Source organism: Stomoxys calcitrans, chromosome 1 (assembly GCF_963082655.1).
Source record: "Stomoxys calcitrans chromosome 1, idStoCalc2.1, whole genome shotgun sequence".
Taxonomy (NCBI): Eukaryota; Metazoa; Arthropoda; class Insecta; order Diptera; family Muscidae; genus Stomoxys; species Stomoxys calcitrans.
The window spans coordinates 146,310,193-146,336,812 of NC_081552.1; the positions used below are offsets into that span (position 1 = coordinate 146,310,193).

The 26,620-nt window shown below is 37.6% G+C and overlaps 1 protein-coding gene across 1 annotated transcript in view; it reads right to left on the bottom strand.

The window, feature by feature from the left end:
- Nucleotides 1-25,393, bottom strand: part of LOC106094739 (odorant receptor 63a) — a 69,944-nt gene extending 44,551 nt beyond the window's left edge. Inside the window, exon 1 of the mRNA XM_059370956.1 lies at nt 25,263-25,393. Coding sequence (XP_059226939.1) covers nt 25,263-25,393 — 131 coding nt within the window. The remainder of the gene's footprint in view (nt 1-25,262) is intronic.
- Between the last annotated feature and the right edge of the window lie 1,227 nt (nt 25,394-26,620).

Sequence of the window (26,620 nt, forward strand, 5' to 3'; positions counted from 1 at the left end):
ATATGGCAGCTATATCAGGTTATGGACCGATTTAAACTATACTTGGCACAGTTGTTGGATATCATAGCAAAACACGTCGTGCAAAATTTCATTCCAATCGGATAAGAATTGCGCACTCTAGAGGCTCAAGAAGTCAAGACCCAAGATCGGTTTATATGGCAGCTATATCAAAACATGGACCGATATAGCCCATTTACAATACCAACCGACCTACACTAATAAGAAGTATTTTTGCAAAATTTCATGCGGCTAGCTTTACTCCTTCGGAAGTTAGCGTGCTTTCGACAGACAGACGGACGGACGGACGGACGGACATGGCTAGATCGACATAAAATGTCACGACGATCAAGAATATATATACTTTATGGGGTCTTAGACGAATATTTCAAGGAGTTACAAACAGAATGACGAAATTAGTATACCCCCCATCTTATGGTGGAGGGTATAAAAAACAAGTAAAAGCGTGCTAAGTTCGGCCGGGCCGAATCTTATAAGCCCTCCACCATGGATCGCATTTGTCGAGTTCTTTTCCCGGCATCTCTTCTTAGGCAAAAAAGGATATAAGAAAAGATGTGATGTGCTATTAGAGCGATTTCAAGATATGGTCCGGTTTGGACCAAAATCAATTATATGTTGGAGGCCTGTGTAAAATGTCAGCTAATTCGAATAAGAATTTCACCTTTGTGGGCTCAAGAAGTAAAATAGAGAGATAGATTTATATGGGAGCTATATCGGGCTATAGACCGATTCAGACCATAATAAGCACGTATGTTGATGGTCATGAGAGAATCAGTCGTGCAAAAATGTATTCAAATCGAATAAGAATTGCGCCTTCTAGAGGCTCAAGAAGTCAAGACCCAAGATCGGTTTATATGGCAGCTATATCAGTTTATGAACCGATTTGAACCATACTTGGCAAAGTTGTTGGATATAATAACAAAACACGTCGTGCAAAATTTCATTCCAATCGGATTAGAATTGCTCAAGAAGTCAAGAATCAAGATCGTTTTATATGGTAGCTATATACAAAACGTGAACCGATACGGCCCATTTACAATACCAACCGACCTACACTAATAAGAAGTATTTGTGAAAAATTTCAAGCGGCTAGCTTTAATCCTTCGACAGACAGACGGACGGATAGACGAACGGGCATGGCTAGATCGACATAAAATGTCGCAACGATCAGGAATATACATTCTTTATGGGGTGTCAGACGAATATTTCGAGTAGTTACAAACAGAATGACGAAATTAGTATACCCCCATCCTATGGTGGAGGGTATTAAAAGAAGAAAGTTGAGAACCACAACTTTGAGATAGTCAGCAACTTTATCTACTTCGGCACCGCCGCAACCGAAACGAATGACACCAGTTTTGATAAAGCAAAGAATAATACAGGCATGATCCTACTTTAGACTAAATTAGCAGTTTAGAAACAACGCCACCTCTCGACAGACGAAGATTACACTATACAAGGCACTGATACTGCCCGTGCTATTATATAGTTCTTAGGCATTGGTACTTGTGAAAGCAGATGAGGCAGTGCTTGGAGTATTTGAGAGAAAAATTCTTCGTAAAATGTATGGACCAGTTTGCGTTAATGGAGCATATAGGCGACATATGAACCAGGAGCTGTTTGAGCTGTATGACGACGATAGCATAGTTACACGCATCAAAATACAACGGCTACGTTGGCTAGGTCATGTTGTCAGAATGGATGAAGAAGCTCCAGCAAAGAAGTCTTTTGAAGGCAAACACGATGGTACACGCAAACCGGGAAGACCAAAGCCCGATGGCAGGATCAAGTGTCAGAAATTTTAGAATGTGGGTAGAAGATCGAGGCGCTTGGAACGCTATTCTACGTTCGGACAATTTTTCTGTCATATCCAATGAAAGTAAGGTAGGTTAGTAAATGACTTGAAATGCTAGAATAAAAACTTGCATATTTTTTTGAACACCAACAACAAACATGCTTTGGTTAAAAAAATCTAACTAACCCATTAATGACCATTGCAACTTTTTGAGTACAGGGAATGGTTCATAAAAGTATTTTATTCAGTAAGAAACAGGATGATCTTTATAAAAGAATAGGAAAATTTATTGCGGTTTGGTTTTTTATACCATAGGATGGGGGGGTATACTAATTTCGTCATTCTGTTTGTAACTACTCGAAATATTCGTCTGAGACCCCATAAAGAACATATATTCTTGATCGTCGCGACATTTTATGTCGATCTAGCTATGTCCGTCCGTCTGTCTGTCGAAATCACGCTACCTTCCGAAGGAGTAAAGCTAGCCGCTTGAAATTTTGCACAAATACTTCTTATTAGTGTAGGTCGGTTGGTAATGTAAATAGGCCATATCGGTCCATGTTTTAATATAGCTGCCATATAAACCGATCTTGGGTCTTGATTTCTTGAGTCTCTAGAGTGCGCAATTCTTATCCGATTGGAATGAATTTTTGCACGACGTATTTTGTTATGATATCCAACAACTGTGCCAAGTATGCTTCAAATAGGACCATAACCTGATATGTATATATATATGTATATATATATATATATATATATATATATATATATATATATATATATATATGTATATATATATATAAGTATATATATATATATATATATATATATATATATATATATATATGAGAACTATATCTAAATCTGAACCGATTTCCATGAATTTCACCAGTAATATTGAGAATCAAGAGAAAATCCCTCCTGCCAAATTTCGAGAAAATCGGTCAGCTATAGACCATTTTATTGCAATATTACTTCAAATCGGACGAACAGATATATGGGAGCTACATCTAAATCTGAACCGATTTTGACCAATCTCTATATATATTGGCAAGATTGATCAATACAGTGGCTCTAGGAGTGAGAACCGGGCGATATATATATATATATGAGAGCTTCGTCTCTAGGCCGAAAAACATGCCTGCTCTAAATTAGAAGGCGATCGGATGAAAACTGCGACCTGTACTTTGTACACTAATTAACATGGACAGACAGACAGACGGACGTAGCTAAATCGAATCAGAAAGTGATTCTGAGTCGATACGTATGCTTATCAATGGGTCTATTTATCTTGCTTTTGGGTGTTACAAACAAATTCACTAAGTTATAATACCCTGTACCACAGTAGTGGTGTAGGGAATAATAATCATCGAAGTGATTTATTTGCGAAAAGTGATGTAATAGAAAGTCTTCACTCATAGAAAAAGTTTGCTGAAAATACCAAACTCTGTCTGCCGAATATTACTAGTTAATTTTGCTGCTATTGTAGCAATATCTCTGTTATTACAAGAGGACTACTGCAATTTCAGAGTAGCAGGCTAACTGCTGAAAAGTATGTTGTTTGCTGAAAATGACTGCTGCTGAATTATGAGGGGGATGTTAGAAGAAACAAGTAAAAGCGTGCTAAGTTCGGCCGGGCCGAATCTTATATACCATCCACCATGGAGCGCATTTGTCGAGTTCTTTTCCCGGCATCTCTTCTTAGGCAAAAACAAGTAAAAGCGTGCTAAGTTCGGCCGGGCCGAATCTTATATACCCTCTACCATCGATCGCATTTGTCGAGTTCTTTTCCCGGCATCTCTTCTTAGGCAAAAAAGGATATAAGAAAAGAGTTGCTCTGCTATTAAAACGATATCAAGATATAGTCCGGTTCGGACCACAATTATATTATATGTTGGAGACCTGTGTAAAATTTCAGCCAATTCGTATAAGAATTGCGCCCATTGGGGCTCACGAAGTAAAATAGAGAGAACGATTTATATGGGATCTGTATCAGGCTATAGACCGATTCAGACCATAATAAACACGTTTGTTGATGGTCATGAGAGAATCCGTCGTACAAAATTTCGGGCAATTCAGATAATAAATGCGACTTCTAGAGGCTCAAGAAGTCAAGATCCCAGATCGGTTTATATGACAGCTATATCAAGTTATGAACCGATTTGAACCTTATTTGACACAGTTGTTGAAAGTAAAAATAAAATACGTCATGCAAAATTTCAGCCAAATCGGATAGGAATTGCGCCCTCTAGAAGCGCAAGAAGTCAAATCCCCAGATCTGTTTATATCACAGCTATATCAGGTTAAGGACCGATTTCAACCATACTTGGCACAGTTGTTGGATATCATAACGAAACACTTCGTGCAAAAATTCATTCAAATCGGATAAGAATTGTGCCCTCTAGAGGCTCAAGAAGTCAAGACCCAAGATCGGTTTATATGGCAGCTATATCAGGTTATGGACCGATTTAAACCATACTTGGCATAGTTGTTGGGTATTATAACAAAAGACGTCGTGCGAAATTCCATTCCATTCGGATAAGAATTGCGCCCTCTAGAGGCTCAAGAAGTCAAGACCCAAGATCGGTTTATATGGCAGCTATATCAGGTTACGGACCGATTTGAACCATACATGGCACAGTTGTTGGATATAATAACAAAACACGTCGTGCAAAATTTCATTCTGATCGGATAAGAATTGCGCACGCTAGAGGCTCAAGAAGTCAAGACCCAAGATCGGTTTATATGGCAGCTATATCAGGTTATGAACCGATTTGAACTATACTTGGCACATTTATTGGATATCATAGCAAAACACGTCGTGCAAAATTTCATTCCAATCGGATAAGAATTGCCCACTCTAGAGGCTCAAGAAGTCAAGACCCAAGATCGGTTTATATGGCAGCTATATCAAAACATGGACCGATATGGCCCATTTACAATACCAACCGACCTACACTAATAAGAAGTATTTGTGCAAAATTTGAAGCGGCTAGCTTTACTCCTTCGGAAGTTAGCGTGCTTTCGACAGACAGACGGACGGACGGACGGGCGGACAGACGGACGGACATGGCTAGATCGACATAAAATGTCAAGACGATCAAGAATATATATACTTTATGGGGTCTCAGACGAATATTTCGAGTAGTTACAAACAGAATGACGAAATTAGTATACCCCCCATCTTATGGTGGAGGGTATAAAAAGGATATAAGAAAAAATTTGCTCTGTTTTTAGAGCGATATCAAGATATGGTGCGGTTTGGACCACAATTAAATTATATGTTGGAGATCTGTGTAAAATGTCAGCCAATTCGAATAAGAATTGCGCCCTTTGGGGGCTCGAGAAGTAAAATAGAGAGATCGATTTTTATTGGAGCTTTATCGGGCTATAGACCGATTCAGATCATAATAAACACGTATGTTGATGGTCATGAGAGGATCCGTAGTACAAAATTTCAGGCAAATCGGATAATAATTGTGACCTCTAGAGGCTCAAAAAGTCAAGATCCCAGATCGGTTTATATGGCAGCTATATCAGGTTATAAACCGATTTGAACCTTCTTTGACACAGTTGTTGAAAGTAAGAATAAAATACTTCATGAAAATTTTCAACCAAATCGGATAGGAATTGCGCCCTCTAGAAGCTCAAGAAGCCAAGTCCCCAGAACTGTTTACATGACACCTATATCACACCACCACACTTGGCACAGTTGTTGGATATCATAACAAAACACTTCGTGCAAAAATGCATTCAAATCGGATAAGAATTGCGCACTCTAGAGGCTTAAGAAGTCAAGACCCAAGATCGGTTAATATGACAGCTATATCAGGTTATAGACTGATTTGAACCATACTTGGCACAGTTGTTGGATATCATAACAAAACACGTTGTGCAAAATTTCATTCCAATCGGAGAAGAATTGCGCACTCTAGAGGCTCAAGAAGTCAAGACCCAAGATCGGTTTATATGTGCACATTAGCAGAGCAATAACAAAAAATGCGAGCTAGCTCAGCCACATTTCGAAATGTATACTAATGGATGGATCAGGTGGGTTCTTTACAATAATATTCCACAAACTTAATTCATCTCTTCGAACTGAATTTCTAAAAAATGCATAAAGTAATCAAAACAAGTAACATGCAAGCATAAAAAGTAGCATATAAACCTTTTTTTTCAGCAGACTTGTCTACTCAAAACAGCAGATTTTGTTAGTTGAAATAGCAGTAAAAATGTTTGCTAATACAGCAGTAACGCCTGCAGGCAAAAACTGCTGTTTTTACAAAGATTTTTGCTGTTTTTGAATAACAAATTAGATTGAGTATTATTAATAAAATTTACCAAAGATCGAAAATATAATCAAATTACATAAAAATGTTTAGCAAAAGAAACAGCTTTTGTTGTATATGTTGATAAACGACATGAAATAGATGTGTCGGTAAAGAAGCACATTATTTCTCTTCAAGAAGAGTACTTCAACCTTCGCTCCGTATATACCATCTGCTGTTCGTCTTGTTATTCAACGCTAAGATCCTGGAATATCGTGATCTCGTTCGTGATTTAGAGTTGGTGAAAAGACAAACCGAACTTCTAGGTGCCAGACTTAGGCAACGAAACTATTTGCAAGAAAATGTGAACATTATGTTTCGCAGAATCGAAGAAACAAATTTGTTTGGATCACTTTTCAACGACAGCACTGAAAATAGTAATTTGGGCTACTGCAACGATGTGAACATATTGTTTGAACAACTTGGATATAGCCACCTTCCAGAAGATTGGCGATTATTTATTGACAGTTCAACAAAAAGTAAGCAGTGAAAGCAGTGCTTTTTTTGCATAATGATGGATCGCTCCCTTTGGAATCCATTGGCTTACGCTACAAACATCAAAGAATCATGTGACAGCATGTCCCCAATACCAAATGCTACAGGCAGCACTACACATAAGTGGCTAAATGATTTGAAAGTACTAACAATTTTGTGAATGGGACAGCCGGGACTCTTCTAAGCATTACTTACAAAGAAATAGGAAACTGTGTTCAACATAAATATCCCGTTAGTCAATCCAAAAGCAATTCGTGAAAACACTTAATAAAAAATGGAGCAACATTCAAATACCTTGAACAGGGTTTTCCACGAAATACGAGCGGATAATTCATAGGAAGTAAAACATATATTATAAAATGATTATATATAATAAACATTAATAGAAAGCAATTAAATATTAAATCACAGGTATCTTAATTGGTCCTCAAATACGGAAATTGGTAAAAGATGATAATTTATACAAGTAAAAGCGTGCTAAGTTCGGTCGGGCCAAATCTTATATACCCACCACCATGGATCGCATTTGTCAAATTCTTTGCGCTGTATTTCTTTTAAGGCAAACAAAGAATAGTGGAATACAACTGTTATGTCCTTGGAGATATATGAAGTTAAAGTCCGATTCGGATTGAATGTTGAAGACCATAGTAGAAGTCATTGGGTAACATTTCAGTCCATTTGGATAAGAATTGCGCCGTGTAGGGACTCAAGAATCATATTCGTGAGATTGGTTTATAAGGGAGTTGTGTCAGGCTATAGATCGATTAAGACCTGGCCCATTTACAATTCCAACCGACCTACACTAATAAGAAGTATTTGTGCAAAATTTCAAGCGGCTAGCTTTACTCCTTCGAAAGTTAGCAGGCTTTCGACAGAAGGACAGGCGGACGGACATGGCTAGATCGATTTAAAATGTCATGACGATCAAGAATATATACACTTTATGGGGTCTTAGACGCATATTTCGAGGTGTTACAAACAGAATGACGAAACTAGTTCGCCTCCCAACTTTTGGTGGAGGGTATAAAAACAAATGAAACTTGTAAAAATATTAATGGAATGGTTTTGTTTTAGTGTGCAAAAATTTTTCTTGGAAACACAAAAAGTGAAAATTATGATCAGATAGTAAACTACATGCTGTCGGCTTACCATGCAATAGGTTGCAAAATGTCAAAAAATTACGTTATCTGCATGCTTATTTGGAAGGATTTACATTAAGTTTAGGACAGCTGAGTGACGACCCTGGTGAAAGATTTTATCAGGAAATATCTAAAACTGAACAACGTTAAAAAAGTATGATTTCAAACTACTGCTGATCCTTAAAGCGCACACTTGCGGCGAAATTTATAAAAACCAATGAAATGCAAAATATTTTTTAAATAAAAAATCAAAAAGTTAAAACACAAAAAATTACATAAGTCATCTATTTTTATATCCACCTTAGAAGGATGAGGGTATATTAATTTTGTCATTCCACATCGAAATATCCATTTCCGACCCAAAAAAGAATATATATTCTTGATCAGCGTAAAAATCTAAGACGATATAGAAATGTCCGTCCGTATGTATGTTGAAATCACGCTACAGTCATTAAAAATAGAGGTATTAAGCTGAAACTTTACACAGATTCTTTTTTGTCCATAAGCAGGTAAAGTTCGAAGATGGGCTATATCGGACTATATCTTGATATAGCCCCCATATAGACCGATCCGCCGATTTAGGGTCTTAGGCCAATAAAAGACACATTTATTATCTGATTTTGCTGAAATTTGGGACAGTGAGTTTTTGTAGGCCATTCGACATCCTTCGTTAATTTGGCCCAGATCGGTGCAGATTTGGATATAGCTGCCATATAGACCGATCCTCCGATTTAGGGTCTAAGGCCCATTAAAGGCGCATTTATTGTCTGATGTCGCCGAAATTTTGGACTGTGAGTTAAGTTAAGCCCCTCCACATAATTCTGCAATTTGGTCTAGATCGATCAAGATTTGCATATAACTGCCATATAGACCGATATATCGATTTAAAGTGTTGTCCCCAAAAAAGGCGCATTTATAATCTAATTAAACTGAAATTTGACATATTGACTTATGTTAGGCTTAGGACATCCATGTTCTATATTGGTTCAGATCGGTTTATTTATAGATATAGCTACTAAAAGACCAATATTTTGTTATATACAATTGAATAATGACTTGTACTTATTAGTATTTGGTCCAAATGGGAACATATTTCGATATAACTGCTATGGGACATAAGGTATGCAATTTTCACCGAATTTTGATGAAAGGTGGTTTAAATATATACCCGAGGTGGTGGGAATCCAAAGTTCGGACCGGTCGAACTTAACGCCTTTTTACTTGTTACACCCTCTACCATAGGATGGGGGTATTCAAGTTTCGTCATTCCGTTTGTAACTCCTCGAAATATTCATCTAAGACATCATAAAGTATATGTATTCTTGGTGGTCGTGAAATTTTAAGTCGATCTAGCCATGTCCGTCCGTCTGTCTGTCGAAAGCACGCTAACTTTCGGAGGAGTAAAGCTTTCCGCTTAAAATTTTGCACAAATACTTTTTATTAGTGTAGGTCGGTTGGGATTATAAATGCGCCATATCGGTCCATGTTTTGACATAGCTGCCATATAAACCGATCTGGGATCTTGACTTCTTGAACCACTAGAGGTCGAAATTCCTATTCGATTTGGCTGAAATTTTGTATGAGTTGTTTTGTTATGACTTCCAACAACTGTGCCAAATGGGGTTCAAATCGGTCTATAACCTTATATAGCTGCCATTTAAACCGATCTGGGATCTTGACTTCTTGACCCTCGACAAGTAAAAAAGCGGTATCCAAAGTTCGGCCGGGCCGAACCTCGGGTATATATGTAAACCACATTTCATCAAAAGCCGGTGAAAATTGCATACCTTATGTCCCATAGCAGTTATATCGAAATATGTTCCGATTTCGACTAAATACTAATAAGTACAAATCATTGTTCAATTGTGTATAACAAAATATTGGTCTTTTTAGTTGCTATATCTAAAAATAAAACGATCTGAACCATATACAACATGGATGCCAAAAAGCCTAACATAAGTCACTGTGTCAAATTTCAGTTATATCGGATTATCAATGCTTAATTTTTAGGGCCAAGACTTTAAATCAAGATATCGGTCCATATAGCAGCTATATGCAAATCTTGATCGATCTAGTCCAAGTTACCGAAATATGTGGAGGGGCTTAGATTACTTTTCTGTCCCAAAGTTCGGCAACATCGGACAATAAATGCGCCTTTTATGGGCCCAAAACATTAAATCAAGAGATCGGTCTATATGGCAGCTTTATTCAAATCTGGACCGATTTGAGTTTAATTGAAGAAGGGTGTCGAAGGGCCTAACACTACTCACTGTGCCAAATTTCGGCGACAAAGGACGATAAGTGCGCTTTTCATGGGCCCAAAACTTAAAACCGAGAGAACTGTCTACATGACTGCTATATTCAAATCTGAACCGATCTGTGCCATATTGCAGAAGAATGTCAAAGGGCGTAACTTAACTCACTGTCCCAAATTTCGGCGACATCGGATAATAAATGCGCCTTTGATGGACCCAAAACATTAAATCGAGAGATCGGTCTATATGGCAGCTTTATCCAAATCTGGACCGATCTGAGGTAAACTGAAGAAGAATGTCGAAGGGCCTAAGACAACTCACTGTCCCAAATTTCAGCAAAATCGGATAATAAATATGGCTTTTATGGGCCTAAGACCCTAAAGCGGAGGATCGGTCTATATGGCAGCTATATCCAAATCTGAACCGATCTGGGCCAAATTGACGAAGGATGTCGAGGGGCCTAACACAACTCACTTAAATGTTTACGCTGATTAAGAATATATATTTGTAGGGTTGGAAATGGATATTTCGATGTGTTGCAAACGGAATGACAAAATGAATATACCCCAATCCTTTGGTGGTGGGTATGAAAAAGCCTAATTATTATCCGATTTGGCTGAAATTATATACAACGGCTTCCTCCATGACCTCCAAAATACGTGTCAAATATGGTCTGAATCGGTCTTTAGCATGATGCAGCTCCCCTATAAACCGATCTTCCTATCTTCTTATTCGATTTGTCTAAAATTTTACACATATACTCCTACTGTGGTCTCCAACATTCAATTCAATTAGCAAAGCAATTATTTTCTTTTATCCTTTGATTATCTAAAAAGAGATACCGGGAAAAATATCGACAAATGTTGGAGGGTGGATAAGATTCGGCTCGGCCGAACTTAGCACGCTTTTACTTGTTTAACCTATTGTATTTTTTACCCATTTTGGAAGGCTTATTTAATTTCCTTTTTCACAGTAGTATATATATTGTTTGGTATCCCTTAAGCAGAATATATACGGAAGAAAATGTTGTTTTGTGTCATTAGTGCTGCTTTCATATTTCAGCCGCTGTAACTTATCGATTCGATGGCCTATATAAAGGAAATATACCTTTTTTCAATGATACTGTTGTGACTTTCAAAAGAAGGCATGATTCATCGAAAAGTGTTATGCCCGTTTTAAACTGAAAATCTACGAAAACGATTTTTTCTCTGCATTTAGCGCCATAAAATCACTAAACGCAGTGACCCAGAACAAGTAAAAGCGTGCTAAGTTCGGCCGGGCTGAATCTTATATACCCTCCACCATGGATCGCATTTGTCGAGTTCTTTTCCCGGCATCTCTTCTTAGGCAAAAAAGGATATAAGAAAAGAGTTGCTCTGCTATTAAAACGATATCAAGATGGACCATATCTTGAGGTTCGGACCACAATTAAATTATATGTTGGAGACCTGTGTAAAATTTCCGCCAATTCGTATAAGAATTGCGCCCATTGGGGCTCACGAAGTAAAATAGAGAGAACGATTTATATGGGATCTGTATCGGGCTATAGACCGATTCAGACCATAATAAACACGTTTGTTAATGGTCATGAGAGGATCCGTCGTACAAAATTTCAGGCATATCGAATAATAATTGCGACCTCTAGGGGTCAAGAAGACAAGATCCCAGATCGGTTTATATGGCAGCTATATCAGGTTATGAACCGATTTGAACCTTATTTGACACAGTTGTTGAAAGTAAAAATAAAATACGTCATGCAACATTTCAGCCAAATCGGATAAGAATTGCGCCCTCTAGTAGCTCAAGAAGTCAAATCCCCAGATCTGTTTATATGAGAGCTATATCAGGTTATTGACCGATTTCAACCATAATTGGCACAGTTGTTGGATATCATAACGAAATACTTCTTCCAAAAATTCATTCAAATCGGATAAGAATTGTGCCCTCTAGAGGCTCAAGAAGTCAAGACCCAAGATCGGTTTATATGGCAGCTATATCAGGTTATGGACCAATTTAAACCATACTTGGCACGGTTGTTGGGTATCATAACAAAACACGTCGTGCGAAATTCCATTCCAATCGGATGAGAATTGCGCCCTCTAGAGGCTCAAGAAATCAAGACCCAAGATCGGTTTCTATGGCAGCTATATCAGGTTATAAACCGATTTGAACCATACTTGGCACAGTTGTTGGATATAATAACAAAACACGTCGTGCAAAATTTCATTTCAATCGGATAAGAATTGCGCACTCTAGAGGCTCAAGAAGTCAATATCCCAGATCGGTTTATATGGCAGCTATATCAGGTTATGGACCGATTTGAACCATACTTGGCACAGTTGTTGGATATCATAACAAAACACGTCGTGCAAAATTTCATTCTGATCGGATAAGAATTGCGCACTCTAGAGGCTCAAGAAGTCAAGACCCAAGATCGGTTTATATATCAGCTATATCAGGTTATGGACCGATTCGAACTATACTTGGCACAGTTGTTGGATATCATAGCAAAACACGTCGTGCAAAATTTCATTCTGATCGGATAAGAATTGCGCACTCTAGAGGCTCAAGAAGTCAAGACCCAAGATCGGTTTATATATCAGCTATATCAGGTTATGGACCGATTCGAACTATACTTGGCACAGTTGTTGGATATCATAGCAAAACACGTCATGCAAAATTTCATTCCAATCGGATAAGAATTGCGCACTCTAGAGGCTCAAGAAGTCAAGACCCAAGATCGGTTTATATGGCAGCTATATCAAAACATGGAGCGATATGGCCCATTTACAATACCAACCGACCTACACTAATAAGAAGTATTTGTGCAAAATTTCAAGCGGCTAGCTTTACTCCTTCGGAATTTAGCGTGCTTTCGACAGACAGACGGACGGACGGACGGACATGGCTAGATCGACATAAAATGTCGCGACGATCAAGAATATATATACTTTATGGGGTCTCAGACGAATATTTCGAGTAGTTACAAACAGAAAGACGAAATTAGTATACCCCCCATCTTATGGTGGAGGGTATAAAAATTAAAAGTATTTTCGTTTTCCATGGACTCAAACCGTACAGAATTAGTACATTAGAACCCCCTGCATATTTTTCGTGTAGCACAGTGTTATTGGAGTGATTGCTTGAGCAATAGGGTTTGGCTCATATCGCAACAGTTCTGATGATGATGAGATCAGAACGGCCTCAATTTCTTCGCGGGCGTGTGGGGCTGTAGACATGCATATCCCTGTATGGGGGCGCGATATTCAGTCTTGAATGCGGTTTTTGTTACACTTGATTTTGACCGTAGCAGGGCGTTGCGTAGTCGTTTCCGGTATTTTGTTTCCTCTATAGTTTCGTTGCTTCTCCGTGGTTTTTGGGATCGTCTAGCAATGCCTATGATAGAGGAGGCGGTCTCCGTACATGCTGCTGTAATGTTAGCCCATGTCTGGATGATATTACAAAGCTTCTCAGTCAAAAGGCGTGGTTTTGGGGTTTTTGTTGGTGAAAAAGTTAGAACTTTGTGCTTTTTAATTGAGTCCTGTTCACAACGGCTGGGCGAGGACGTAGAGTGGCCACTAATGTTCCATTTTCTTCGATTTCAGCTGGTTTGAAATTTTATTGTTTTTTTTTTTAACAACATTATATTCCAGCCTATTCAAAAGTTTGTTTAAACTATTTCACAAAATTCTAAAGTTTTTTAAATTGTTTTCTTAATGATATTCGAAATGTTTATTCCTTTAAAAATTGTTTTATTATTTCTTAAGAAGCATATAAAAAAATTACTATGATATTGGATCTATATCAACTTATGGTCCGATGGTTCCGACCATAATTGAAATCGTTGTGTAAAATTTCGGTCAATTCGAATAAAAATTGCGCCCTTTACGGGCTCAAGAAGTTAAATAGGGAGATCGGTTTATATGGGAGCTGTATCAGACTGTAAACCGATTCAGACCACGTATGCTGAAGGTCAGGAGAGAAGTCGTTGCACAAAATTTCAATAATTGCGACCTCTAGAGTCTCAAGAAGTCAAAATCCCAGATCGGTTTATATGGTAGCTATATATGGACCAATTAAAAACCACATTTATCACAACAGTTGGAAGTCATAACAAAACACTTCTTGCAAAATTTCAGCCAAATCGGATAGAAATTGCGTCGTCTAGAAGCTCAAGAAGTTAAGATCCCGGATCGATTTATATGGCAGCTATATGAGGTTATGAACCAACTAAAACCATATATGGCACAACTATTGGAATAACAAAACACTTCTTGCAAAATTTCAGCCAAATCGGATAATAATTGCGCTCTTTAGTGGGTCAAGACGTCAAGATTCAAGATCGGTTTATATGATAGCTATATCAGGTAAAACACCTCATGCAAAATTTCAGCCAAATCGAATAGGAATTGCGGCCTCTAGAGGCTCAAGAAATCAAGACCCCAGATCGGTTTATATGGCAGCTATATGAGGTTATGGACCGATTTGAACCATACTTAGCACAGTTATAAGAATATTTCTAGGAGTTACAAACATGATGACGAAATTAGTATACCCCCATCCAATGGTGGAGGGTATAAAAAAGTGTATGTGGACACTATCGACGTCATCTCCTCGTATAGTTTTTACATACATCAACGAACCCAGAAATAATTTATTGATAGGTACGTGGCCGTGGTTGATTACGGGTATTTCTACAGGTGATTCCCAGGTTTATTTGTGTACATTTTTATGGGAGAATTTTGTGCCTCAAATAAAGAGCCGGTTTCTTGCGCAGAAATCAACCAATCTGTCGCCATTGTCATTCCTGATTTGCACATCATAGGGAAGAATATTCCACAGATGTATAGTCTCTATAAAAAAACTGTCATTCACTAGACTTTACCGTCTGATGGGTATAAGCTTTTTTCTTCCATTAGATCTCGCAAACGTAAGTCTATTAAATAGATAGCTGGGTTTCTGTTTATAAATTACTTATTGCAGAAATAATAAGGCCTTCATGTTGAGTAGGGTGTTAAAATTGCAATTGCAATTGAATTCGAGGAAGGAAGAAGAAGGAAGAAGGACGTAGCGAATTATGCCATTAAAAACTGCATTCAATGTACGACGACACGGCAACAAGGGGGTTTTCTCCAAAAGATATCAAATATTATGTGGGGTAACAGAATGTATTAACCGCAGTGTGCATAACTTACCGAAAATTTGTCCAACGATAGCATTTATGTGGTTCGACCAGCTTATGGAATTATTAAACCTAGTCTCAAGGTCTTAAAGCTGGCAACTAAAGCTATCATTTGTATTTGTATTTATTTTTATTGTAATAATACCCATACAAAAGACTAGGTCTTATATAAAGTATGGGTCATATAAAGTATGGGTAATCGTACAGTTTTGATTTGCAACTTAGTAATAAAGAAAAATTAAGTAATATATTTTAATTTTATCAAGTTGAAGGCAGCAATGAAAATTCAGAGGTCAAATTAATAAAAGAGAAAGAAAAAAAATAATAAATTGAATAAAATAACTATACAGTAAATTTTAAATACATAGGCATTTTCGCATTTTAACAATGTGTATCTACAAAGGGGTTAATTAAATAAATAAATTTTCTCAAATTTTTGTTTATCTTACATAACAAATTGTTAAACTAATTATAATTGGTCATAAAAAAGATTGAATATGTTAAATAAATTAACGAGAAGTAACATAGAGAGATCGATTTATATGGGAGCTGTATCGGGCTATAGACCGATTCAGATCATAATAAACACGTATGTTGATGGGCATGAGAGAATCCGTCGTACAAAATTTCAGGCAAATTGGATAATAATTGCGACCTTTAGAGGCTCAAGAAGTCAAGATCCCAGGACGATTTATATGGCAGCTATATCAGGTTATGAACCGATTTGCACCTTATTTGACACAGTTGGTGAAAGTAAGAATAAAAAACGTCATGCAAAATTTCAGCCAAATCGGATAGGAATTGCGCCCTCTAGAGGCTCAAGAAGTCAAGACCCAAGATCGGTTTATATGGCAGCTATATCAGGTTATGGACCGATTTGAACCATACTTGGCACAGTTGTTGGATATCATAACAAAACACGTCGTGCAAAATTTCATTCCAATCGGATAAGAATTGCGCTCTCTAGAGGCTGAAGAAGTCAAGACCCAAGATCGGTTGATATGGCAGCTATATCAGGTTATGGACCGATTTGAACCATACTTGGCACAGATGTTGGATATCATAACAAAACACGTCGTGCAAAATTTCATTCCAATCTGATAAGAATTGCGCACTGTAGAGGCTCAAGAAGTCAATACCAAGATCGCAAACCAAAAACATGTCTAGAAACATCATTAAAGGCTACATGTAATTTTTTTTAAGAACTGCATCACAATTTGAAAAAATTTCACAAGAATATAAAAGTTTTGGCAGGATATATGTTTTTGCCAAGAGCATTCTGATTTCTATGGGAGTATACGAGCGACTCATATATAAAGGTCCTTATTACACCATACGTTTCGCCAACTGACGAGTTAATATGATTCGCCCATGATAATTTATCATCAAAAACTACTGAGGTCTCACTGAGGTCACCATTTCGATTGCAGAACCATTAATTACAATATTACTATTTAGCGGCAATATTGTGCGATTTCTGGAAATGGCTATGCATTTTGACTTCGAGGGATTCAATTGAAGGCCATTCGCATTCGCCCACGCATTAATATTGTTAAGGTCGTTATTCAGACGATCTATGGTATCATTTATTTTCTCAGCTGACGTGCTTATATACAGTTTAACATCATCAGCATACATATGTATACTACAACTCTGCAACTCTTTGGGAAGGTCATTGCTGTATAAAGAAAAAAGGAGAAGGCCTAATATCGAACCTTGTGGGACACCTCGTGAAACTGGAAGGCATCTAGAATTACGGTTTCCAACTAATACAGATTGGAAAGATAAGAATGAATCAGATATGTTGAAGATTCGGAAAATTTAAAAAAAAAATGTTTAAGTTTAAGACGGAGAATTTTGGTGTCAACATAGTCAAACGCCTTGGAATGATATAAAAAAACCAGAAAAAAGATTTTGTTGCGATCAATATTACTTCTTATATCTTCAACAACTTTCAAAAGTGCGGTAGTGCAACTGTGCTTCGGCCGGAATCCTGATTGGAGGTTGGTTAAAAGTGAGTTATCCGCAATATGTCGCGAAATTTGTTTGTTCAAAAGGTGTTCAAATATCTTCGAAATATATGGAAGTATGGCTATAGGTTTAAATTCTTGATTATTATTCGGTACCGGGACTACTCTTGCCTGTTTCCAGGATTGTGGATAGCAGCTCCTTAATATAATATTGTTAAAGAAATAACAAATGAAAGGTAGAATATGGGGAAATAGTATTTTTTAAAAATTTAGGATCAATTAGATCAGATCCTACAGCATTAGATTAAATTGCTTTGACGGCATCGAGTATGTCATATGCTTAAAAGTGTACGAAATCAAAAAGCTGATTCGGAGCAATATCATTGTCAATATACATTCTCATAAAAGTTAATATTTGGCCTTGCTATATTAACTGCTATATTATCGCCCCCCCCATTCCAATTTACTTAATATGCCTCCAGGTATTTTTATACCCTCCACCATAAGATGGGGGGTATACTAATTTCGTCATTCTGTTTGTAACTACTCGAAATATTCGTCTGAGACCCCATAAAGTAAATATATTCTTGATCGTCGCGACATTTTATGTCGATCTAGCCATGCCCGTCCATCTGTCCGTCCGTCCGTCCGTCTGTCTGTCGAAAGCACGCTAAATTCCGAAGGAGTAAAGCTAGCCGCTTGAAATTTTTCCAAAAATACTTCTTATTAGTGTAGGTCGGTTGGTATTGTAAATGGGCCATATCGGTCCATGTTTTGATATAGCTGCCATATAAACCGATCTTGGGTCTTGACTTCTTGAGCCTCTAGAGTGCGCAATTCTTATCCGATTGGAATGAAATTTTGCACGACGTGTTTTGCTATGATATCCAACAACTATGCCAAGTATAGTTCGAATCGGTCCATAACCTGATATAGCTGCCATATAAACCGATCTTGTGTCTTGACTTCTTGAGCCTCTAGCGTGCGCAATTCCTATCCGATTGGGCTGAAATTTTGCATGACGTATTTTATTTTTACTTTCAACAACTGTGTCAAATAAGGTTCAAATCGGTTCATAACCTGATATAGCTGCCATATAAACCGATCTGGGATCTTGACTTCTTGACCCCTAGAGGTCGCAATTATTATGCGATATGCCTGAAATTTTGTATTACGGATCCTCTCATGACCATTAACAAACGTGTTTATTATGGTCTGAATCGGTCTATAGCCCGATACAGATCCCATATAAATCGTTCTCTCTATTTTACTTCGTGAGCCCCAATGGGCGCAATTCTTATACGAATTGGCTGAAATTTTACACAGGTCTCCAACATATAATTTAATTGTGGTCCGAACCTCAAGATATGGTCCATCTTGATATCGTTTTAATAGCAGAGCAACTCTTTTCTTATATCCTTTTTTGCCTAAGAAGAGATGCCGGGAAAAGAACTCGACAAATGCGATCCATGGTGGAGGGTATATAAGATTCGGCCCGGCCGAACTTAGCACGCTTTTACTTGCTATTTTTGCCCTTCTTGTCTTATCTATGCAGTACTAAAATAAAACACATAATTTGCCTATACCAATCGCATTAGACAAAATTTTGGTAAAATAGTTCCATACTTCGATAGGAATAACACATCTGAATTCGGAAGTGCTGTCACATAGTATACCATCCACCACACCGTTAGATCCATTGAAAAAAGAATCAGACGGTACTGTGGGTATGTTAACAAAAGTTCGGTTGAGATCGTCCGCTTTCTCGTGACAAAAACCAAAAGCCTCGGGTTTTCCAACCACTATATCTCTGATTACCTTCCATTTGCTCTTAGAATCCAAGACCGTATTGAATCGATGGGACTAGTATTGAGTCTTTGCAATAGAGCCAATAACTCTTCATAGCTCAGAACGAAATTGTAGATACAGTTCTGGTGCTCTATAAAATTTCCACCTCGCATAACCGTTTTCCCTCTATTCGATATATGATTAGATTGTGGAATTAGACCAGGGATTCGCATTGAAAGTAAGCCGTCTAATTTTATCGGTACCGATGCGTTATACAAGAAAAGAATACGATCTTGAAGAAATTGAAGTTGTTGGTCAACAGAAACTAATGAAGAGTGCTGAAATTTTATGGAATGGTAGAATATTAGCGAGATTGTCACAAAGAATAAACCAAGCTGTATACTGATGGAAGGGGAAAAATGGGTTGGATGCGTATGATTATTATTTACCAGCGAAAAGTACACTAAAGCATTAAAATCTCATTCGATAATCACATGGTTGTAACCAGGGATTCGGAGAGAGCAAACCTATTTTTGCCGAAGCGGGGGCGAAATTTGTTAAAATAAAAAAAAATTCCGACCCTTTAAGTATATATTCTTGATTGTCGTTGATGTTGCTGTAGGGACATTTGCATATGGGGGTAGCGATCCTTGTCAAGCTTCCATAGGTGAAGAAGCTCGTTCGGATCCAAAAGACCGATCGCCGCGGGAACATTGTGGCTATTGGTTATTTAAAGGCGACAAGAACTTGCCTTGTCATATCAAGCATCATAGTCACTCAGTATTTATTCAAGAGCCGGTGCCGCCCGTCTTCTCACTGAGACTCTCCGTTCGTGTGTCTGTCCGCACGTCTTTCTGACTGTGTATTCGTCTATTGTAATCATGCAACAGCCTTAAAAAATTTAGATATTGAGCTAAATTTTGGCACAGATTCGCATTTCTTCCAAATTCAGGTTAAGTTATTGAACGGGCCAAATCGGTGCATATTTGGATATAGCTGTCATATAGACCGATTTAGGACGATGAGCCCGATGTCCTTCGAAAGCCTTCCCAAGTTTGGTTCCGTAATATAGATCCCTCGGTATAGGGTAACTAGCGCAATTATAACCCGATTTCGCTAAAATTTGGAACAGTGAGTTGCATTAGGCCTCCCGAAATCCAGATCAAACTGTATTTGTATGTAGCAGCCAAAGCCCTATTGAAGTTCTGTCAGAGCCCTTGACATCCATGCCAAATATGGTCTTGATCAGACTATATTTGAGTATAGGTGCCATATAGACCGATTTTGCTGAAACTTGAAACAGTGAGTTCCATTAGATCTCTTGAGTTCCTTGCAAAATATATAGGTATAGCTGCCATATAAACAATCTTCTGATAAAGCGTCTTAAAGCCATAAAAGGCGTATTTATTACCTGGTTTTGCTGAATTTTCATACAGAGAGATGTATTGAGTATCCCGATATCCAAACCAAATGGGGTCTAGATCGGACTCAATTTAGTTATAGCTTTCATAACAGGTTCCGTCTTAGAAACTAAAAAGGTTGATTGATTGATTAATTTAATAAATTTGGTAAGGAATTGCTTCCGGTATATGTTTAACTAGTAAAATCGGAGAATCCGTTTTTATATGGAAGCATATCAGGTTAGAGACGGATTCAGACCATAGATATTATATGTTGAGATTGTAGGAGAAAGCATTATGAATTTCAGCCAAATCATATAAGAATTGCGACCTTTAGAAGCTTAGGAAGTAAAATCGAGAGGCCGGATTATATGGGAATTTTATCAGGTTATAGACCGTCTCAGACCATACTTGGCAAGGATGTTGGATGTTATGCTAAATTTCAGGCAAATCGGATAAGAATTGCGCCTTTAGGACCTCAAGAAGTACAATCGGGATATTGGTTTATATGGGAGCTATATACGTTTATGGACCGATTGAGACTATACTAGACAAACATTTTGGAGGTTATAAAAGAACTCGGTTTGCGAAATTTTAGCCAAATCGGATGAGATTTAGGCCCTCTAGAGACTCATGAAGTCAATTCGGGAGATTGGTTTATGTTGTTGTTGTAGTAGCAGTGTGTGGTACACTGAGGCGGTAGCCCTTGCCGATGAAGGAATTCATCGGGTCAATCCGGTACATACAACCGGCTGAGACTGTGAGATTGGTTTATATAGGGGCTTTACAAAGATATGGTCCGATATAGACGGCGATCAAGAATAAATAGTATCGGAGTTGAATATTGCTTGATGTGGTAAACGTAATGACAAAATTAATATGTATGTATGTATATCACTTGCACTATAATGGTGTGTAAAATAAATAGTCAATATAAATGTAAAGGAGCGGAGCAAAAACAAATTGGCAGAGAGAATAAATTTTTGTCGGAGCGGGAAAAAGGAACCCGCTCCGGATCCCTGGTTGTAACCCATCATCACAGTCTGAAGGATTTTCTGAAGGAGAGCAAGATCAATGGTTTTACTGGTTCTATAAGCACAACTTATTAATATCGTCTTCTTGTTTGATTTGAGTTCAACAAAAACATATTCGATCTAATCTTCAGGTTTGGTCCTACAACATTACTTGGCGTTCAAAGCATTTGTGGAGGAGGAAACACCACCTCCTCGACGCTCCCTATTTGACCTAAGCACAGAGTACCTCTGTAAACTGATCATACTGTCTCCTGGCAGGAATACAGGAATTAAGCCACGTTTCTGAAAGCATATTAAATCAATGCGTGAGTTTAGAAAAATATTTTTAAATTCGTCGGTTTTGTTCACCAAGCATTGTGAGTTTATGTGGCAGTTCTCTAATCCTTCTCATTGCCCGCATAAAATTCGCGCCATACTTAAGATAACATCTGTGGAAGCTCTACTTGTACTACCCATTTCCGTCATTAGTAGGGATGAAGTAGAGAAAATGGTAAGTTCAATAGTATAAAAATGTTAAGATACAGATGAATAAAAATAATACCGAGGGTTCTAATATAAAGAATTCATTGTTCCAAGTTGCGACGTAATTGTACAATAAATGCGCCTTTTGTGGATCATAGAACTTAAATTGCGATTCCTATCTGACATACTGTATCAAGGGGTCTAATACGAGTGCAACTCACAGTTCCAAATTTCAGAGAAATGGGGTAATAAATGGGCCTTTTATGGACTGAAGAGCCTAAATCGGCAGATCGTTATATCAAAATATTGGTCGGTCTGGACCACATTCAACAAGACATTGTTCCACCTAAATCGGGTCATTAATGCAACGGATATCTGAATGTGTGCAAACGGAATGACAAAATGTATGTTCTGGTGGGTATGCAAAAATTAAGGCAATTCAGTGGTGGTGCAAGTTTTATAGAAGTCATTTAGAATTTTTTTTTTAAATCATTTGATTTGATTGCATTAATAGAAAACCTTCTCTTTGGTAGATCTTTATTTGATAACAACTCAATAACATGATGTGGATTAAATATGTACGTCAAAATGTTGCTAAGTGCATGTCGATAGGTGAATGAATGCAATCGATTGTATATTAGACTAAATGGTCAGGCTTCAACAAATTTCTAAGTATCTTCAAATATTTTCGGAATAGTAGACAAAAATATTTGATTGCAATACTGGTTTCTGATTGCAATTTAATGATACAAATGAATACACGATGAAATGCTGCATTAATTTATTCACACTTCCTATACGGCAAATTCTATAACATCCACTCTGTGGGGCTTCTTTTCAGAATCAAAATCATGTTATTTTCCCTTTTCATTGCTTTCAAATCAAAATGTTAGGTCTCAAGTTAAGACGTAAAAATCTTAAGCATCTTCTGGCATTATCCATTCTAATGAAATGCCATTTTATTATTGCTTTAAGTTATATTTTTAATTCAATAGAAAACAAATAAAAGTGTGCTAAGTTCGGCCGGGCCGAATCTTATGTACCCTCCACCATGGATCGCATTTGTCGAGTTCTTTTCCCGGCATCTCTTCTTAGTCAAAAAAGGATGTAAGAAAAGAGTTGCTCTGCTATTAAAACGATATCAAGATATGGTCCGGTTCGGACCACAATTAAATTTTATGTTGGAGACCTGTGTAAAATTTCCATCAATTCGTATAAGAATTGCGCCCATTGGGGCTCACGAAGTAAAATAGAGAGAACGATATATATGGGATCTGTATCGGGCTATAGACCGATTCAGACCATAATAAACACGTTTGTTGATGGTCCTGAGAGGATCCGTCGTACAAAATTTCAGGCATATCGGATAATAATTGCGACCTCTAGGGGTCAAGAAGTCAAGATCCAAGATCGGTTTAGATCGGTTTATATATATATCAGGTTATGAACCGATTTGAACCTTATTTGACACAGTTCTTGAAAGTAAAAATAAAATACGTCATGCAAAATTTCAGTCAAATCGGATAGGAATTGCGCCCTCTAGAAGCTCAAGAAGTCAAATCCCCAGATCTGTTTATATGACAGCTATATCAGGTTATGGACCGATTTCAACCATACTTGGCACAGTTGTTGGATATCATAACGAAATACTTCGTACAAAAATTCATTCAAAACGGATAGGAATTGTGCCCTCTAGAGGCTCAAGAAGTCAAGACCCAAGATCGGTTTATATGGCAGCTATATCAGGTTATGGACCGATTTAAACCGTACTTGGCATAGTTGTTGGGTATCACAACAAAACACGTCGTGTGAAATTCCATTCCAATCGGATAAGAATTGCGCCCTTTAGAGGCTCAAGAAGTCAAGACCCAAGATCGGTTTATATGGCAGCTATATCAGGTTATAAACCGATTTGAACCATACTTGGCATAGTTGTTGGATATCATAAGAAAACACGTCGTGCAAAATTTCATTGTAATCGGATAAGAATTGCGCACGCTAGAGGCTCAAGAAGTCAAGACCCAAGATCGGTTTATATGGCAGCTACATCAAAACATGGACCGATATGGCCCATTTACAATACCAACCGACCTACACTAATAAGAAGTATTTGTGCAGAATTTCAATAGGCTAGCTATACTCCTTCGGAAGTTAGCGTGCTTTCGACAGACGGACGGACGGACGGACAGACGGACGGACATGGCTAGATCGACATAAAATGTCGCGACGATCAAGAATATATATACTTTATGGGGTCTCAGACGAATATTTCGAGTAGTTACAAACAGAATGACGAAATTAGTATACCCCCCATCTTATTGTGGAGGGTATAAAAATTATATAGATTATGTTTCCTTCCACACCAACCTACACAATCTGTGAAAATTTCAAGGTAATCGGTTCAGACGTTTTTGACCATATACGGAATAAACCAACAAACAAACAAACACCACCATGGACTCTGCTAAATTATGGGAGCTGTATCTGATTATAGACCGATTTGGACCGTGCTTGGTACAGTTTTTGGAAGTCATAGCAGAACACTATATGCAAAATTTCAGTCAAAGCGGCCAAAAATAGCGGCTTCTAGGGGCTCAAGAAGTCTAATCGGGGGATCGGTTTATATGGGAGCTATGTCACGTTTTTAACCGATTTGGACAGTTGTTTGAAGTCGTAACAGAACACAACATGTAAGATTTCAGCCAAATCGGACAAAAATTGCGGCTTGTAAGGACTCAAGAATTCAAATCGAGAGATCGGTCTACATGGGTGCTATATCAGATTCTTAACGGATTTGATCCGTACTTGGCACAGTTGTCGAAAGTCATAACTGAACACTTTGTTCAAAATTTCAGCCAAATTGGAAAAGAAGTCAAATGGGGAGATGGGGTTATAAGGGAGCTGTATCAGGTTACCGACCGATTTAAACCGTACTTGGCACAGTAGTTGAAAATCATAAGGGAACACCATGTGCAAAATTTCAGCCAAATGGGATAAAAAGAGCGACTTCTAGGGGCTCAAGAAGTCTAATCGGGAGATCGGTTTATATGGGAGCTTTATCCACATGGTCGATTTGCAGACTCCAACGACCTACATCAATATTTATTATCTGCGCAAAATTTCAAGCGGCTAGCTTTACACTTTTTACGCGATTATGTTCGAAGCATAACGTTTTGTATGTAAAGAGCATCCCGTATTTAATTCGTCAAGTTTAAATCCATGTTGAATTGTTTGCCCCACTTTTTTCGAATATTATGCCTAATGGACATCTTCCGGCTTTCGGATATTAAAGTTATGAGAACCATCCACGCAATGAAACGTTTAGAGTTTGATCCAGATAAAGTTGTACTTTTTAACTGGCTCCCATTATGATTCTTTTTCGATTAGATAACTTACACTCGCAGCGAATCTTTGAATTTAGATGGACTTGTTAAATTAACCCCAAGACTAAATGATATTCTGATCAGTTCCTTTATTTTTTTATAGTTGCGTTTTGTCAGCAATTTTACTTCGATTTCGTTAAACATTTTCAAATTGTTCAAAACTCCGACAGTAATTATTATTTTGAAATTCGTTAATCGACTTTGGGAAAAATTTTAGTGGTGCCCAATTAAGTAGCTGTTTTGTGATTAGGCAACGGTTCGCATATCGTAGTAAGGACAACCAGTTGGTCGTTTACAATGTTAACACCCAATTATGACACGAATAGTCATTTTTAACTTATCCAAGCATTAAGTGTGACGCCTACTAAGCTCATCCATTGATATTTAAAGGCGTGTTTTTGACAAATGAAGTAATTAATATATAAGCTTCATTTACCTTGTATGAGTTTAAAGCTTTTTTATAACCAAGTAAAAACGCTTTTAATTAAGTCACCACTACAGGTACGTAGTTACAATTTCTTAATAATAATAAATTTTCAACTATCAATATGACAACTTTATGAATAGGGTGGCCCATTTGGTGATTGATTTTTGGACTATGAAATAATTGAGCCTAGAAATACCAAATTAATTAAATACTAACTGTAAGACATTTTGTTCAACAAGTAAAAGGCGTTAAGTTTGACCGAGCCGAACTTTGGACATCCACCACCTCGTGTAAACACCTTTCGTCCAAATCCGGTGAAAAATGCATATCTTATGCCCCAATGCAACTATATCGAAATATGTTCCGATTTGGACCAAATACTACTAAGTACATTGTTCAACTGTGTATAAAAATTTAATAAGAATGTCGAGGAGCCCAACATAACTCTCTGCCTCAAATTTCAGCGACATAGGCCAATAAATGCGCCTTTTATGGGCCCAAAACCTTAAATCGAGAAATCGGTCTATATGGCAGTTATATGCAAATCTTGATCTATCTGGGCCAAATTGAAAATGGATGTCGGAGGGCCTAACACAACTCTTTGTCCCAAATTTCGCCTACATCAGACAATAAATCCGCCTCTTATGGGCCCAAAACCTTAAATCGAGAGATCGGTCTATATGGCAGCTATATCAAAATTTGAATCGATCTAGGCCAAATTAAAGAAGAAAGTCGAAGGGCCGACTACAACTCACTATCCCAAATTTCAGGAAAATCGGATAATAAATTGGCGGATCGGTCTATATGGGGGCTATATCAAGATATAGTCCGACATAGCTCATCTTCGAACTTAACCTGCTTATGGATAAAGAATATGTGCAAAGTTTCAGCTCAATATGTTGATTGTTAAAGACTGTAGCGTGATTTCAACAGACAGACGGATA